At 52.5% G+C, this 16,837-nt stretch overlaps 1 protein-coding gene across 2 annotated transcripts in view; it reads right to left on the reverse strand.

Annotated features, from left to right (window-relative positions):
- Positions 1–16,837, reverse strand: part of LOC146301459 (poliovirus receptor homolog) — a 63,012-nt gene that overhangs the window by 25,896 nt on the left and 20,279 nt on the right. Inside the window, exons 2-7 of one of the 2 annotated variants that reach the window (XM_084668119.1) lie at positions 11,026–11,135; positions 9,870–10,119; positions 8,699–8,992; positions 8,411–8,528; positions 7,054–7,202; positions 474–1,076 (exon numbers count right to left, since the gene is read on the reverse strand). In XM_084668119.1, coding sequence (XP_084524245.1) covers positions 478–1,076; positions 7,054–7,202; positions 8,411–8,528; positions 8,699–8,992; positions 9,870–10,119; positions 11,026–11,135 — 1,520 coding nt within the window. In that variant the 3' untranslated portion in view covers positions 474–477. Of the gene's footprint in view, positions 1–473; positions 1,077–7,053; positions 7,203–8,410; positions 8,529–8,698; positions 8,993–9,869; positions 10,120–11,025; positions 11,136–16,837 lie in introns of those variants that run through there. The other variant, XM_084668129.1, reaches the window with a different exon arrangement.

Here is a 16,837-nt window from a genome sequence, read left to right on the forward strand (position 1 = left end):
CCCTCCTCGCTACGTCTCTCTCCCTGAAGATACTCCGTCTTGGGAATGATGCTAGCCATAGAGACGCCAGCAGAAGCCAAACAGCTAAATTCAGGTAATTATTTTTATTTTATGATTTTTTTCTTTTTTTGAATGATTTTTGGGTAGATACCAAGTGATTTGACTTTGTTTTACATATTGGGACCAGGCACCACAGTTCTGGAGTCGAAGCACCCCTCTGAAAGTCCTCCGTTTGGAACATTCCGCCCTCCCAGTCACTTTAGTTCATTCAGGTCAGACAGTTTTCTGGGGCAGCTTTCTGGTGGGTAATATATTTCATATCTATTTCAAAAATAAAAGTGGTATTCATTTCTCGAAACAGGACCGGTAGCTCAGGCCTCCAACATCCCAGAATCCACCTGGGGCCACCTCCTAACTCCCCTACCTCCCCTCCCTCGCTCCATCCTTCCTCTTCTCCCCCTCCCCCCCCCCCTTCCTCTACACATACACGGCAGTCCGTGAAATCACCGAGCCGTCCCTCTGGGATTCCATGTCGTCGTCGAGGTAACCGCCCATGATGCCCTCCTCGTTCTGCGGGGGGCGGAGCTGAAGGATGGGGGCCCCGCCTCCAAAGTGGTCGTACCTCTCCTCCTCGTCGTCCAGCTCGTCGAACTTCCTCCGCTCGGCCTCGTCCAGCTCGGCGCTCAGCAGGATGTCCTGAGCCGTGGGCGTGGTGGCCACGCCCCCTTCCTCTCGCCCCCCCCCCAGGTGCAGGGGCTGGTGGTGGTTGGGTTTGTCCGCCAGGCCCTGGTGGGCGGGGTTCTCGCTGTACACGTAGATGGGTCCGTTGTTGTTGCCGCCAGCGACGCCGCCGCTCCCGGCGTTGCCGGTGCCGTTCTTGCTGGCCTTCTTACCGCCGCCGAAGATGCGCGACTTGATGTCGTAGGTGCCTTTGCCGTTGCCCCGATAACCCTGTTGCTGCCGGCGGTTACGGGTGACGAGAACGGCGATGAGGGCGCCGACCAGAAGAAGAGCCAGAAGGGAACCAATCACAGCCCCAGCTACCACCCCGGCATTGGACGGGTTCACTGAGGGCTCTGCACAGAGGGAGGCAGGGAGGGAGGCAGGGAGGGAGGCAGGGAGGGAGGGAGGGGAAAGTTAAAGAAGAAAAGACAGAGAAAGAAATATAGACAACAGTGGGAAAACAAAAAATGGAGGGCGGTTCAAGTGAGAACAGAGGAGAGAGAGAGAGAGTAAGGAAGGACGGCAGGAAAATAGCACAACAATAAAGTCAAGGTCAGGAACAGAAGAAAATGGAGGAAAAAGAGAGAGAGAGAGAATGAGAAGAAACAGAATAGGGGTTTGGTGATGTCAGTGGTACTGGTCTGAACTCAATTCCTGGGGATGTTTGAAAACTGAGGTGTGTGTGTGTGTCGCAGGAGTGTGTGTGTGTGTCTCAGGAGTGTGTGTGTGTGTCTCAGGAGTGTGTGTGTGTGTCTGACATTTTCTCCTCTCCCTCAGAGCTGCTCCTGTCCCCGTTCCCGCTGAAAGCCGAAACAACCTCCACGCAACGTCGTGCCAATGTTTCTCTACAGCTCAGCACTGAGCCTCTCTCAAAGGGCTTCACTCCTCACACACACACACACACACACACAATCACACTCACACACACACAATCACACACTCACACACACTCCTCACTCACACACTCCCCTCACAAACACACGCATGGCGCAGCGCCCCAGACAACACTACAAAGGAATAAAAGCACACACAAGCTCCGGGGTCTAGAAAATGTTGTCTGGAGGGCCGAAACAGGTGGAGGCCATGCAGTAGAGGAGGATGATGGATGGATGCAGGGATGGAGGGTGGAGAAGAGGATGGAAAAAAGAGGAGCGTGGAGAGGGGGAGGGGTAGCAGGGGTGGTGGAGTGACTGACGGAGCGACACAACAGAGTGACAACTACAGCTCTGAGCCAAACATGTAGAACAGGAGGCAGATGGACTCCCTAGGTGCTGCAGCATTGGAAGTGTGTGTGTGTGTGTGTGTTCAGTACTGTATGTAGTGTTGAGTGGGATATGAACCTCTTGCTAGACATTCAACACAGACTCTTCCCAACCTTTGTCATGTGTGTTAAAGATGTGTATGTGTGTGTGTTTGTGTGTGTGTAGCCTCCAGGGATCAGGGAGAGATGTCTAAATCAGAGCTCTGCCGAGGTCCCTTATGACCATGTGCTCCACAGAGCTAGACAGCAAGCCATTACTCTCCTAAACTTACTTCTTTTCTCTCTCACCCATCTTCCTCTTCACCTCCAGAAAGACCTGTAAATGCTCCCCCTCCCCCCCTCTCCCCCCTCCCCCTCCCTCTCTCTCTCTAGCAGCTAAACACACCCATTCACACACAGGACAGATACACTGGTCTCCATGCCGACCTCCGATACAAACACAGGAAGTGCATTTACGCCTCGGGCTCTGGGGGCCCAGCATCACCCCCCCTTTCTCTCCCTCCCCTTCTCCCTCCCTCTATCTCCCTCCCCCCTTTCTCTCCCTCCCCTTCTTCCTCCCTCCCCCCTCTCTCTCCCCCCTCTCCCTCCCCCCTCTCTCTCCCTCCCCCCTTTCTCTCCCTCCCCTTCTCCCTCCCTCCCTCCCTCCCCTTCTCCCTCCTTCCCCCTCTCCCTCCCTCCCCTTCTTCCTCCCTCCCCCCCTCTCCCTCCCCCCTCTCCCTCCCTCCCCCCCTCCTCTCCCTCCCTCCCCCCTCTCCCTCCCCCCCTCTCTCTCCCTCCCTCCCCCCTCTCTCTCCCTCCCCCCTCTCCCCCTCTCTCCCCCCTCTCTCCCTCCCTCTCAGTGAGTCTGAGCTGCGAGCAGAGCCCACACCAATCTCTGCCCCAAGATCCATCTCCCCATTGGTTAGGGTCAAGATGGAGGGCTGACCCTTCGTACCCAGTGAGGTGATCCGGTTCAGACCAGACCAGCGCTCTTAGTCTGGCGTCATAACTGTAGTGACTTCATGGCCCATGAATGATGATAGTATAGAGCCTGTTCGAGCACACTGACGTGATGAATGTTACCACAGAACTCAAGCTTGGTGTACAGGGACAGGACTACAATCCCCCCACGCACTCCCCCCCCCCCCCCCCCCGGACAACAGACTAAAACCAGCTCGCTTTTTGTACATTGCTTCTCGGACGACCATAAGCTTCAAGTGACCGTGAGTAACGGAGGTGATGGGGCGTAAACAGTATCTGCTGCAGCCTAACCCAACACATGTAGCGCCCGCCCACATGCACACAAACACGCGCCACACCATCGCCAGAGTCACCGGTGGCGTTTGGTGCAAAACACACATGGCGTGGTCGACGGGGCCGCGAGGCTGGAAGGATGGGAGGCTGGAAGGATGGGAGGCAGGGAGGCTGCGCGGGGCAGATTCCCAGAGCGGCCTCGCCTCCTTGGGAGTCTTACTGGAGGAGGCTGCGTTAATGACAGGTCTGGCTCGGGGGGGGGGGGGGGGGAGGGGGGGCTCATCAGATTGGTTCCTCCACTCGCTGTGCGACGTGCGGTCTCAGAGCCCAAGACAGACGGTCACACATCAAACAGAAAGCCGTGGTTTCAGACAGGAAGACAATAAACAGTAGGAGGGGGTGTTTGGTGTGTGTGTGTGTGTGGGGGGGGGGGGGGGCACCCCTGTGGGGTGAGACGGGGGCTGGGGGCAAGGCTGGGTGAATGTGGGTTATCCTGCCCCGAGCAGGATGGAGAGAGCTAATCTGTGATTAAGGCAGGCTGGTATTTATGAGGAGCGAAGAGAGATGGGGCTCACGAGAGAGAGAGAGACCAGCTGAGCCTGAGGCCTGTCGGCGAGTCTCTCCTCTCTCTCAGCCGGGAGATCAGTAGCACTCTGCAGGAGACTGATAGGCACACTGACAGAGAGACAGAGAGACAGAGAGACAGAGAGAGAGAGAGAGACAGAGAGAGAGAGAGAGAGAGAGAGAGAGAGAGAGAGAGAGAGAGGAAAAGCAGGCATGAGGAATGGGAGGGCTAGGGGGAGAGAGGGAGACAGAATGAGACTAGGATGAAGCGGTAGTGGAGAGAGAGCCGATGGATGAAATGAAGAAAAGAGCAAAAACAAGGAAGCGGAGAACGAGAGCGAAAAATACAGGAATCTACGAGTGACAAAGACACTGTGCATCAAAGAGAGAGCAGAGATGAAGAGAGAATAGAAACATCTACTCTTCCATTTCTGCCTCAGCCCGTCTCCTCCATCTTTAGGTAGGCAGGACTTTGACAGAAATGAGGGCCAGAGAACAAACCAGCCAGTCAACCAGACAGCCGGCTCATCTCTACGGCAGGCAGGCCAGCGGAGAGACAGGGCAAGCAGTCCGTCAAATCAGTCAGCCAGTCAACAGGCCGGCGTTAGGCCCGGAGGGAGAGGGCAGGGACCCGCTACGTGCCAGGTGCTCGCCATCTCACGCCTGTCAGCCTCTCTTAGCTCTGTTTGTCCACACACAGAAAGATCCCGGTCCACACCAGCCTGCATTAGGCCTCCATCTGTGAACACACTGTCCTGTCTGTCCGTGTGTGTGTGTGTGTGTGTGTGTGTGTGTGTGCGCGTGTGTGTGTCTTCCCAGCAGGTTGCCTGCTACCCAATTCCCCCCCCCCCTTCGTTCTTTCCTTCACCCCTCTCCCCCTCTATCGTGTTCAGTCCATCCTCACCTCCTTTCCTTGACAGTGAGTAAGAGGAAGGAAAGGAGGAGGGAGGGAGGGAGGCGGCAGGCGAGGGGGAAAGAGGGGGGGGGGAGATGTCGACTGGAGACGGGGGCAGAGAGGGAACGCCGTGAGAGGAGGGGGAGGTGAGAGAGTAGTGAGAGGGGACGTTTAAGGGAAAGATGGATGGAGAAGACAGCATGGTGTGGGGGAGGGAAACAGAGAGGAGAGATGATGATAGAGAGAGTTTGGAAGGGAAAGGAAAGGAAGGATGGAGGGAGGAAAGGAGGACAGGGGAGGGGAGAGGAGAAAGTTAAGAAGGAGAGAAGCATCCAGGAGCTGAAGCAGCATAGACGGACTGATCGGCTCAGAAGGGCTTGAGACTGAAAACACACACACACACACCGCACACACACACTACAATACCAAGTGTAGCCAACTGAACCCGACATACCGGTGGGCACACACATGCACGTGTGAGCAAGAGATAGCGAGAAAGAGACAGAGAGCGGGCGAGCAAGAGAGAGAGACAGAGAGGGTTGATATTGGTAAAGCTAGGACTTGGTGCCTTAGATTCCCATAGGGGTTTTAAATGCCATCAGCATCCGCTTTCCCTCTCCTCTCCCCCCCCCCCCCATCCCTTCCTCCCTCTCTGCCTCCGTTCATCCCTTCCTCCCTCTCTCCCTCCCTTCATCCCTTCCTCCATCTCTCCCTCCCTTCATCCCTTCCTCCATCTCTCCCTCCCTTCATCCCTTCCTCTCTCTCTCTCCCTCCCTTCATCCCTTCCTCCCTCTCTCTCTCCCTTCATCCCTTCCTCTCCATCTCTCCCTCCCTTCATCCTGAAAGTGCTGGGCAGGCACGAGGGTGCTGGTTTATCCTCTGCATGTTCCCTAGGTTCTTAATCTAAAAGTAGTCTCCCTCCCTCTCTCCCTCTCTCCCTCTCTCCCTCTCTCCCTCTCTCCCTCTCTCCCTCTCCATCCCTCCGTCCCTCTCTCCATCCCTCTGTCCTTCCTGCCTGTAATACACAGAGGGGCTGGTGACATCCTTTATGCTACAGAGCCCAGTTAAGACGAGCGGAGTCGCCCCCCACACGGAAAAGTGGGCAGGGGGGGGGGGGGAGGAGGGAGGGAGGGAGGGACTTTTAAAACATACAGTAGTCACCTCAGAGAAATGCACTTTTTTCCGATTACGTTCTGCCATGTTCCCCTGTGTCAGCAGAAAAGGGACATCCGGTAAAGTGGCCGACTTCAGACTGGGAGATGAGGCAGGAAAGGCAGAGGGTTTTCTATTTTTTTTTTTTGCATTTTGTATGAGAGATATGTTTAACTAAACCCCTACTCAGAGAGGCAGAGCTAAATCTGGAGAGAGATGTCATTTAAACAGGCGACGAACACACACACATACACGCACGATAATTCAGCGCGAAATCATCCGACCCGAGACAGGGAAGCCACCGGTCACGGGCCGGGAGGAGCGCAGTGACGTGGCCGCGGCCCTTCGCGCCAAGCAAGGTGACGGCAAGGTCAGAGTGGGGGGGGGGGGGGGGTTCTGTCTCCACGCGCGGCCCCTCGACGACACCGTCGGGGGGGGAAAACGCAACGCCGTGTCATTTCCAGTGATTGGAGGGCCTTGGCCTCTCCGTGGTGAAACACAGAGTCGGGGAGAAGCTCCAGTCGCAGCTCTTCACTGTTCTGTAGAGTCGACCTAATCAGAGGAGTCGCATCATTCATCTCATCTTAAACCTAAGGAGCTACTCTTCTTGACGGGCAACAGCGCCTCACCTTCCCAGTGATAGGAAAACCCAGGAGACTCATGCAGACCTTGAGAAGACAACAGCAGCAGAGCTGAACATAATAGAGAGATGGATTCATGCTCAGGAAACAGAAAAGGGTGTCCAGACATCAACAAATGCAGTGGATAGAAAAGAGAAAAGAGAGGGATGAAATGGAGAGGCTGATGCAAACACCCGTGTGAAACTGAAGCCCGAGAGAACCCCCCTCACAACACCCCCCCCCTCACAACACCCCCTCCATCTCCACCACACACCCCCTCACCCCCTCACCCCTGGGGAACAGAGCAGCTGCATCCTCTTACCCTACGCTACACTTGCATCCCCCCTCCTCCTGATTGTGGTTATTCTAGCAAAGGAAGTGTAAGAGTGTGTGTGTGTGTGAGTGTGTAAGTGCAACCCCAGACTGTGGGACCGGACCTGGGAGACCCAGGGAGCAGTGTGTGTGTGTGTGTGCGTGTGTGTTTCAGGATGAGGTTCAGGCTTCCCTCTAAGGGTTAACAACAAATGATGTCTACTAAAATACAGGTGTGCTGCCCTTTATGCATGTGTGTGTGTGTGTGTGTGTGTGTGTGTGCAGTCCCTTACCTCTGACCAAGGTGGTGACCTGCTCTTTCCCGACACCCAGGCGGTTCTTGACCTCGCAGACAAAGGTGGTGTTTACGGACTCGTCGACCTTCAGCACTGTCAGCTTGTTCTCCTTAATCACCACCGTATCTGGCATTTCCCCTGTCAGGCTGGAGAGAGGAGGAGGAGAGGGAGGAGGAGAGGAGCGGGGAGGAGGAGGGGGAGGAAGAGGAGGAGGAAGAGGAGGAGAGGAGCGGGGAGGAGGAGGGGGAGGAAGAGAGGGAGGAAGAGGAGGAGAGGGAGGATGACAGGAGAACAGATTAGGAAACAGACACATAATGATGCTGAACTTAAAAACAGAATCTGAACTTTAGTAAACCACATCTCCTCATTCTAATGTCATTCTAATCTAGACTTTGATCTCCCCCAGTCAGTCAGTCAGTCAGATAAAGAGACCGGTGGAGGACAAGGGCAGGAAATGAATGACAGAGTTCTGGATCCTGTCCCAGACACTCCTCTTCAACTTTTCCCATTTTCATTATTACACAAATGGCAGATAATGAGCTGGGATATTGTGCCTGTCCATTAAACCTGGTTTCTATCTGGAGTCACGGCCCATTATGGGAAATGATCCATCCATCTCCACAGAGAGAGGTGGCTACGTGGCCACAGAGGGGCTACTGGAAGGTCAGGGATGTGGTGCACTGTGGGTAATGTAGTCCTAATAGAGGTGAAAGGAGGAGAGGAAAGAGGAAGCAGCAGACAACAAGAAGGAAAGAGGAGAAGAGAGGAGAGCGAGTGGCTTGAAAGTGAAAGAGAAAGAGAGATGAGAGAGAGAGGGCGAGAGAGAGAGGGCGAGAGAGAGAGAGACAGACAGAGGGCGAAAGACGAGAGAGAGAGAGACAGACAGAGGGCGAGAGACAAGAGAGAGAGAGAGAGACAGACAGACAGAGGGCGAGAGACAAGAGAGAAAGAGAGAAAGAGAGACTAGAGTGAGACAGAGCGAGACAGAGCGAGACAGAGCGAGACAGAGCGAGACAGAGCGAGACAGAGCGAGACAGAGCGAGACAGAGCGAGTGAGAGAGTGAGAGAGTGAGAGAGAGCGAGAGAGAGCGAGAGAGAGCGAGAGAGAGCGAGAGAGAGCGAGAGAGAGCGAGAGAGAGCGAGAGAGAGCGAGAGAGAGCGAGAGCGAGAGAGAGTGAGAGAGAGTGAGAGAGAGGGACAGAGAGGGACAGAGAGGGACAGAGAGGGACAGAGAGGGACAGAGAGGGACAGAGAGGGACAGAGAGAGGGACAGAGAGAGGGCGAAAGCAAAATACAGACGAGAGAGAGCCAGTAAGCGGACGGAGTGGAGGGAGGGGGATGGGCAGAGACTCACGTCCTCCAGACCACCGTGGTGGGGATGGGATTCCCTGTGGCCTGGCAGGTCAGCTGCACGTTGGTACGACCCACATACCAGTTGTTATCATAGCCCACGATGGACAGCTGGGGAGGAACTGGGTGCGGGAGGGATGAGGGAGAGGACAAATAGGATTATTTTATCATTTCAAAGATGCATCGGAAGACATTTCCCAGAGAGAGAGAGAGAGAGAGAGAGAGAGAGAGAGAGAGAGAGAGAGAGAGAGGTCAGTGGAGAGCTGTGATAGTCTTGTGTGCGTGTTCTTACACTCAACAGCCAGTTTCAACGGAAAGCTGTCCGGTTTGGTCTGGGTCTTGTGTGACACCACACAGCTGATATCTTTGCCGTTGTCCGCTGCCATGGGAACCATCTTGTACTCGCTGGTTACTGTGACGGTGTTGTCTGCACCGGTCTTGGAAGCGGTAGTGGCATTGCCGTTTGCCGTGGTTACCCAGGTGATCACGGCGGGGGGGAGACCGTCGACCGACTCACAGCGCGCCACGGTAACGGGCTTCCCCTCTGCAACGACTGTTACAATGGAGGCGGAGTTCCTAGGCTTGGCTGATGGGAGGGAGGGGGGGGGGGGGGGAGGAGGAAAACAGAGAAGATTAGGGCCATCCTTGATAAACAAGTGCTACCGTCGGCCAATTACATGCAAACCCCAACTCAAACATCTCTCTCCCTTTACATCTCCCCATCCTCTCTCCCTATCTCTCTCTTTCTAGTCCCAGTGCTGGGAGCAGATCAGAGTGAAACAGCCAGGACCGGAGCTGACACCAGGCATGACAAGCAGCCCGATCAATAGTTGCCTGAGGGGAGGAGAGGAGGAGGGGAGCGGGATTAGGACAGGAGAGGAGGGGGAGGGAGCAGCGAGAAGCACTGGGGCCGGGCCAAGGTTAGAGCAATAGTTTTGATGCATTAACAAGAACACAATTGATCTGACAATACCACTTATAATGGCAATTAGGCTCAGTTGGACACGCTTTTAGCCTGTCATAGGGGAGGTGAGGGGGAGGGAGGGGGAGGTGAGGTGGAGGGAGAGAGGGAGAGAGGTGAGGAGGAGGTGGTTAGGGGAAGGGAGGGAGAGAGGGGGTGGTTAGGGGAAGGGAGGGAGGGAGGGAGGGAGGGAGGGAGGGAGGGAGGGAGGGAGGGAGGGAGGGAGGGAGGGAGGGAGGGAGGGAGGGAGGGAGGGAGGGAGGGAGGGAGGGAGGGAGGGAGGGAGGGAGGGAGGGAGGGAGGGAGGGAGGGAGGGAGGGAGGGAGGGAGGGAGGGAGGGAGGGAGGCTCAAAAGCAGATGCTGGAAAGATTCCTGATACGAACACGCACTCTCACAACTTCCTTTCCTATAACACCATAGGAAGGAAACACACACACACACACACTCCCTCAGAGAAGCCCATCCCCATACAAAATATCAAAAACACACACACACACACACCCAGCATGACGAGCGAGGTGACGCCTTGTTCGTTGCCACTGGGGTAGGTGGCAAATTCGCAGATGTATTTGCCCTCGTCGGACATCTTGGCATCGACAATCTGGATGGAGGGCGTGTCGAGGTTGGGGGGATCCACCACGAAAGCCACGCGTCCTTTCACAGGGGACGGCGGGTAGTTGACCCCAAAGTTGGGATGGTACACAGCTATGTTCATCCTGTCGCCTTCTTTAGCCTCGTAGATCCAGGACACCTGTATATGATCAACACACACACACACACTTTGATTCAAATTGACATCCAAACAGTATATAAGTAACATGTTTTAAGTGCAGATGAAGGACCAGAAGGGCCCAGTATTACAGTGCCCTGTGCCCAAAGATGGGCAAAGTACACATTTTGTAAAAAAAGTTTACAGGTTGAAAAAATATTTGTGAAAAGAAGTTTTGAAATAAAAAGATACTTTATGGATGAGACAGGTAGATGTTTGAAACGGTCAAAAAGGATCAAATGTGCTGCGTGTATTTTTGGATTAATGTATTAATTTGATGTGAGGTCCAGTTACCAGCGTGACACTAAAACACTTAGTAGTAATGGCTACTTTATACTTAAGAATATGTCAGAGCCCAAACTTCTCTTCTCCAGAGCGACTTACAGTAAGTACAGGGACATTCCCCCCGAGACAAGTAGGGTGAAGTGCCTTGCCCAAGGACACAACGTCATTTGGCATGGCCAGGAATCGATCTGGCTACCTTCAGATTACTAGCCCGATTCCCTAACCGCTCAGCCATCTGGCTCCTACTTAAGTGAAACAGTGTAGTCAGTACTTCAACTTTTACCAGTCGTTTCAACATGAGTATCAGCACTTCTACTTGAGTGAAGGATGTGTGTACTTTTGCCATCTCTGCACTGAGCTAAGGACCGGCCTGTATTTCAAACACACGCCTCAAAGGGGATATAACCAGTCTCTAAAATAGACCTAGCCACGAGGCTAATTTCAATCTTTGGTATTTTTTGGGGGCCTCAGAGAAACCGCCCCTTAGAAGGCTTGTAGACGTCGGGTTTGGTTGACAACCGACAGGGAGAACGAGCAGGGGGTGAGGCATGTTGCCGCGGTGAGGCGCGTTGCCGTGGTGATGCGCGTCGCCGTGCGTCTGACCTGAGTGCGCGTGATCCCGCTCTCCTGCGCGAATGCACATCGCAAGTTGACTGGCTGGCCGGGGTATGACGTCACTTCCGGGTTCACCTTCACCCTCTGGGACGACACCCCTGAGAAGACAAGAGGAGGAGGAGGAGGAGGAGTTTAGAGCTTCAGCCTTTCCAAACCAGGAAAGTAAACAAGGAAAGGGGAGGGAGAGGGAACGGTGTAAATGTGGGATTTGGCCCTCTGATAAATGAGGCCGCTAAAGAACATTCTGGTACAGGAGAGTGGTATTACTGTACCTGGGCAAGTAGGCCAGCAGCACTACAGGAGACTGTGTGTGTGTGTGTGCGCGTGTGTGTGTGTGTGGGATGAGCAGAGACAGCAGGTATGCATGTGTTCATGAGGGGAGAAAAAGCCATCTTTTTACCCCGCGGGTCATAAATCATTTCGATGGGTTATACTGGTTTAGACTTTTCCAGAACCTGCTGCCATTTGCTCCGCGGGTGCATTCCTGTGTAAAACCCCATGTTTATGAAATGTCATTAGCTGTGTGAATGAGCACCCAGCAGAGTGTGCCGGTGCGTTTGTGTGCTTAGCAAAGACAGGATTAGCTGCCAGTCCACACCTGTGAGCGTCTGTGTGTTTGCATACGACTGAATACTTGCTTGTGTATCCACATCACCCACTGGCAACAAAACAAAATGCTCACACGCAGAACCTGCCATGGAAATTTACCCTGTGGACAAACATTTGTTGGAACTGGTTTTACCAGCAAGACCAGCCAAGACTGAGAGTACCAAACACAGGAGCTTGAGCAAGAGGGGGTGGGTGAGAGCACACGCAGAGAGAACGCAGAGAGAAGAGGAAAAGGCCAGCTGTGTGTCAACAGTCTGCCTTTTGACAGGCAATCAACACAGGAGCTCAGCTTCTCTGGGGGGGGGGGGCAATGCAATATCAATAGAAGTATTTAGAGAGTGTGTGGGTGTGTGTGTGTGTGTGTGAGTGAGTGAAAAAGAAAGAGAGAGAGAAAGACGGCATTAAAGAGGGAGGCAGAAAACAAGCACGCGTTTCCTAGAATAACACTGTCTCTCAAGGGACGAAACCAACAAACAACCAGAAACAACCCAGTTACAACCTCTTTACTAGCCTGGACCCCTCCCAGGAACGCAGCTGAGAAGCAGCCATTACTGAACCAGGGCTGAGCTGAGCGCTCTCTCTCTCCCTCTTTCTAGCTCTAACTCTTTCTCGTTCTTTCTTCTCTCTCTCTTCCACCACTCATTCTTTCCTGTTCTCGTTCCTCCTCCATCCTTCCTCTCTCTCTCTCTCCCTCTCCCTCTCTTTTTCTCTAAGCCCCCGCTGATTTGCTGCTGCTAGCCTGTGATCTCTAAGTGTTTGGGGGCGTTTAAAACGACTCACGCTTCAGCCCTATTTCAATCCACCTGCTCCAGCCTGGCTAACCACAGATTAGCTATGAGACTTGGGAGGTGGCAAAGGAGGAGGGGGGGGGGAGGAGACAAAAAATGTGGAGGGAGATGGAAAGGGAGGGATATTGAACCCCTTGATCATTCGTCTGGTTTGGGGAATATGGATTGAGTCAACCTTGCTCTCCACAGGTCATTAGACAGACCTGTATTGACAGCTTCTCCCTTCCTCCTGCCTGCCTGCCACACACACACACACATACTTTCCGTCCATATTTATGTGAAATCCCACAGGTCAGGAGCACAGCAAAGCTGGCCTGCTGTCAGTCGGAGCAGTAAGTGGAAAACCAAGGCAGTTGAACTCCCCTTAAGCCCAGATGAGTGAAGGGAAAAGTCGCCTTATGAGTGAATCTACACCCCCAGGGTAATAAATATCTCCCACACACACACACACATATATTCACCACTGACCCTAACACATCCCCCCCCCTCCAACCAGTCACCCGCCAGTCACCCCCCTGATTTCTCCCCACAGAGCTGGGACTCTCGCCTCCACCCCCCCCCCCTCCCCTCCAGGGATGAATCTTGTCATTAGAATGCCACACAGAGAGAGACTGACATAGACAGTAAAGGTCTTTTGTTATATTGGAAGAGAGGCAGCATGTGTGTGTGTGTGTGTGTATATATATATAAATATATATTATGTGTATGTGTGTGTGCACTTGAATGGAGATGAATAATATTAAATATTAAGAGAGGTATCAGCAGATTAGAATAGTGAGAAGTGGAGAGAGAGAGAGAAGAGGGAAGAGAGAGAGAGGAAGGAGAGTAGAGGGAAGAGAGAGAGAGAGGAAGGAGAGTAGAGGAGAGAGAACTGAGGTGATTCAAGGGTGGAAGATTGAGGCAGAGAGGCTAGGGGAGAGGGTGAGAGAAGATTGGAGGAGAGGTCTAGAGGGGAGGAGACAGGGAACGTTGGGGGGAGGGAATCAGAGATGAGAGGAAGAGAGAGAGGGAAGAGAGGGAGATGGAGATATGAGGAAAAGCATGAAAGAGAGCGAGAGAGAATGAGGAAGGTTAAGGGAGAGAGAGCAGAGATGAGAGGGAGAGAGAGCCAGAGAGAGAGAAGGTTAGGGGGAGACAAGTACAGATGAGAGAGAGAAGAAAAGTTGGAGGGGAGGACAAATGAAGAGAGAGAGAGAGAGAGAGAGAGAGAGAGAGAGAGAGAGAGAGAGAGAGAGAGAGAGAGAGAGAGAGAGAGAGAGAGAGAGAGAGAGAGAGAGAGAGAGAGAGAGAGAGAGAGAGAGAGAGAGAGAGAGAGAGAGAGAGAGAGAGAGAGAGAGAGAGAGAGAGAGAGAGAGAGAGAGAGAGAGAGAGAGAGAGAGAGAGAGAGAGAGAGAGAGAGAGAGAGAGAGAGAGAGAGAGAGAGAGAGAGTGAGTGAGTGAGTGAGAGAGTGAGAGAGTTCTCGCTCTCAAAGTAGAGAGGTTGGAGGGGAGGACAAATATACAGTAGAGGAAGTCAAAGAGCAAAAAAAAAAAAAAAAAACCCTAACAAAAGTAAATGGTAGAGAGATGGAGAGATGGGGAAAAAAAGGTTGGAGGGTAGAAGAGGAGAACAGAAGCTGTGTGTCAGTGCTGTTCTACTTTACAGCAGCTTCAACGCCTGCTGGTGTCACACACACACACACAATCCCTCTCTCCCGCAAACACACAATCCCTCTCTCCCGCAAACACACACGTTTGACATCCAAAAGTAGAACATCAATATAAGTCACACATCACCACCCAAAGTAATGTCACCAATCATCACATCTCCCCTCTCCCACACACGTGCACGCACACACACAGTGCCTCATGGTGCCCTGGGCGCTGCGACACCACGGCCATATTAACCAAGTCCTCTCTGATCTCTGCCTGGTCACACCGAAATCAACGTATCTCCCCACCATGCCACTGCCCCTGGCGGGAAAACTAATCAGGAAGAGAAAGGTGTGCGGTGAGGATGTAGGAGTGAGAGGAGACCGCGGCAAAACCATGCAGAGAGTGGAAAGTGCGAAAGAACCGGGGGTAGAAAAACGAGAGCGGGGAACATCGAGAGAGGAAAAGACAAGACGAGGAAGACCTCCAGAGAAGTGTGGAGACGCCATAAAGCAGGCCGATGAGGGACAGGGAAGGAGGACAAGATTTAGGGAGGAGGGAACGAGGGAGGTTTGAGAGGAGAGAGAATGGAGGCAGGCGTGAACGAGAGCTAAAAATGGAGGGAGGGCAGGAGAAGGGAACAGCACTACGACACCGGGAGACAGGGGAAAATAGAGTGATGGAGGCGCGGAACAATGAATGAGAGGAAAGGTAGACTGTATATGCCTGACCTTGAGTGAAGGAGGACTCGGTGGCTGGAAATAGAGAACAGCATCACACACACACAAATACTAATTTTCTCTGGAGCCCATTTGAACCAGTCGTGGCTTATAAAGTGAACATTGGCTTATCTGCCTTCGCCTGGCTGCCCGACTTCTGTTTTTTTTGCTGCCTGCCTGAATGAATGAGTCAGGCTTCTGGGTAATAGCACCGGTGTCCTCTTCCTGATCTTAGCAGTAATGTTGAACGCAGCATAAGATGCTTCTAATGCATGCACCCCATCCCAGACTCCCTGCTCAATGTCCCCAGTCTCTCTCTCAGCCAAGCTTTTGTGACGCCTCCTGCCCAAGTTATCTGCAGAGGGAGTCAGGTGGCTGAGCGGGTAGAGCATCGGGCTAATAATTTGAAGGTTGCCAGTTCGATTCCCGGCCGGTGCACATGTCGTTGTGTCCTTGGGCAAGGCACTTCACCCTACTAGCCTCGGGGAAAATGTCCCTGTACTTACTGTAAGTCGCTCTGGATAAGATAAAAATGACAATGTAATCAGCAGCAATCCTAACAACCTGTTATTATGCTAGTTACTGTCATTTCACAATCCCTCCAATGCTGATACATAATCCTTACTTCTCCTTTGGTCAGTCCAGCAGGGACAGTCCGCAGAAGAGACCAGGAGAATGCTGTGTGAGCTAGCTTGACGATAGCCTTCAGACAGCCCGATACACAGTGGACAGACTGTCCTCTACCGCAGTACTGAATGTCCCCGTCAAATAATGTTGTCCTGAAAACGAACAGGCCGCATTCTTCCATCTTTTTTCTCTAATGACAGAATAACTGATTATCTACCCTTTCTTATTGGGTTGTCCTCTCTGTGTCCTTAAATGCAAGTTTGTGTGTGTGTGTGTGCTGGCGTTTGGATTTGTTTCACTGAGCGGGTAGCCAAATAACCTGTCTTTTCCGGAAGAGTTCCATCTCGTGTTGTTTCGGACGGAAAAGGGTAATACACTCTCACTGCCAACATTATTCTCCCCGCCCCTCCAAGAAATGTCTACATTTTCATTACGGTCGAGGTTCTCTGCCTTCGGAGAGGAATTGCCTTCTGTGGGTTTTGGACGGAGGGAAAGCGTCTTTGTTCCACCAGTCAAAGACGACTTCTCTCTCTTCCCGGGTTCCTTTCAAGTCCTCCTCTGTTCCTCTTTGCATTGTAATGTTGTTCTTCCTCCCTTTGTCAAATTACCACAACACCATTATTTCCCCTCAGCGAAAAACGAGGTGAGAAAATCACCACACCTGTGTGCTTGAGGTCGAATGGGTGCAGTTACATGCTAGCACTTGTATGGGAAAGGAACACAGAGTTGCTGTACTCCAGAGATTTGGCAGTTTGCATTTGACAGAAACAGGACCCAACCTGTCTGTTTCCATCTAGGTCTACTGGTATGTCTATGTGTCCAACCAAACCTATATCTATCAATCCATCCATCTGACCATGAGTTTGTTTGTATATATATATATATATATATATATCTCAAAAGAACAGCACTGTGGTGCATAAGGAACTGCTAGTAGAAATCCTACAGTTGTTAGCAACGTGTCATACAGTTTCTCAAACTGCAACCTCTGTACAAATGACCGTTTGTTAGCTGCAGTAGTCTGAAAGAAAGTTGACCTGTATCAGCTGCCCTGCTCTCAAAGACTGTTGCAGTGTGAGTTCTTTCGACCTTCACACACTACACACACACACCGGGTAGTTTGGTATGCAGAGAGCAGAGTGGAGCGCGGCTTAGCTCTGACAGCGGCAGCAGTTTGACATGCCAAGAATAAAACTAGGAAATGAAGACTGAAACGTGCGCCATCCTCTCATTGACCTTTTCACTACGCACTTCGTCAGAGCTCAATCAATAGCGAGGAAAGCTACATTTAGAAGTAACTATGCCTCCGGTACGATCTAGATATCAAATGACAGCCATTTCCCTCCACCAATATCGACAGCACTCCGCTCCGACATGATTTACGATCTCTGCGTAATTTCAAGAGGGAGGTTGTCGTCCGATATC

This window comes from Hypomesus nipponensis, chromosome 2 (assembly GCF_054491055.1).
Source record: "Hypomesus nipponensis isolate SF chromosome 2, ASM5449105v1, whole genome shotgun sequence".
NCBI classification, from domain to species: domain Eukaryota; kingdom Metazoa; phylum Chordata; class Actinopteri; order Osmeriformes; family Osmeridae; genus Hypomesus; species Hypomesus nipponensis.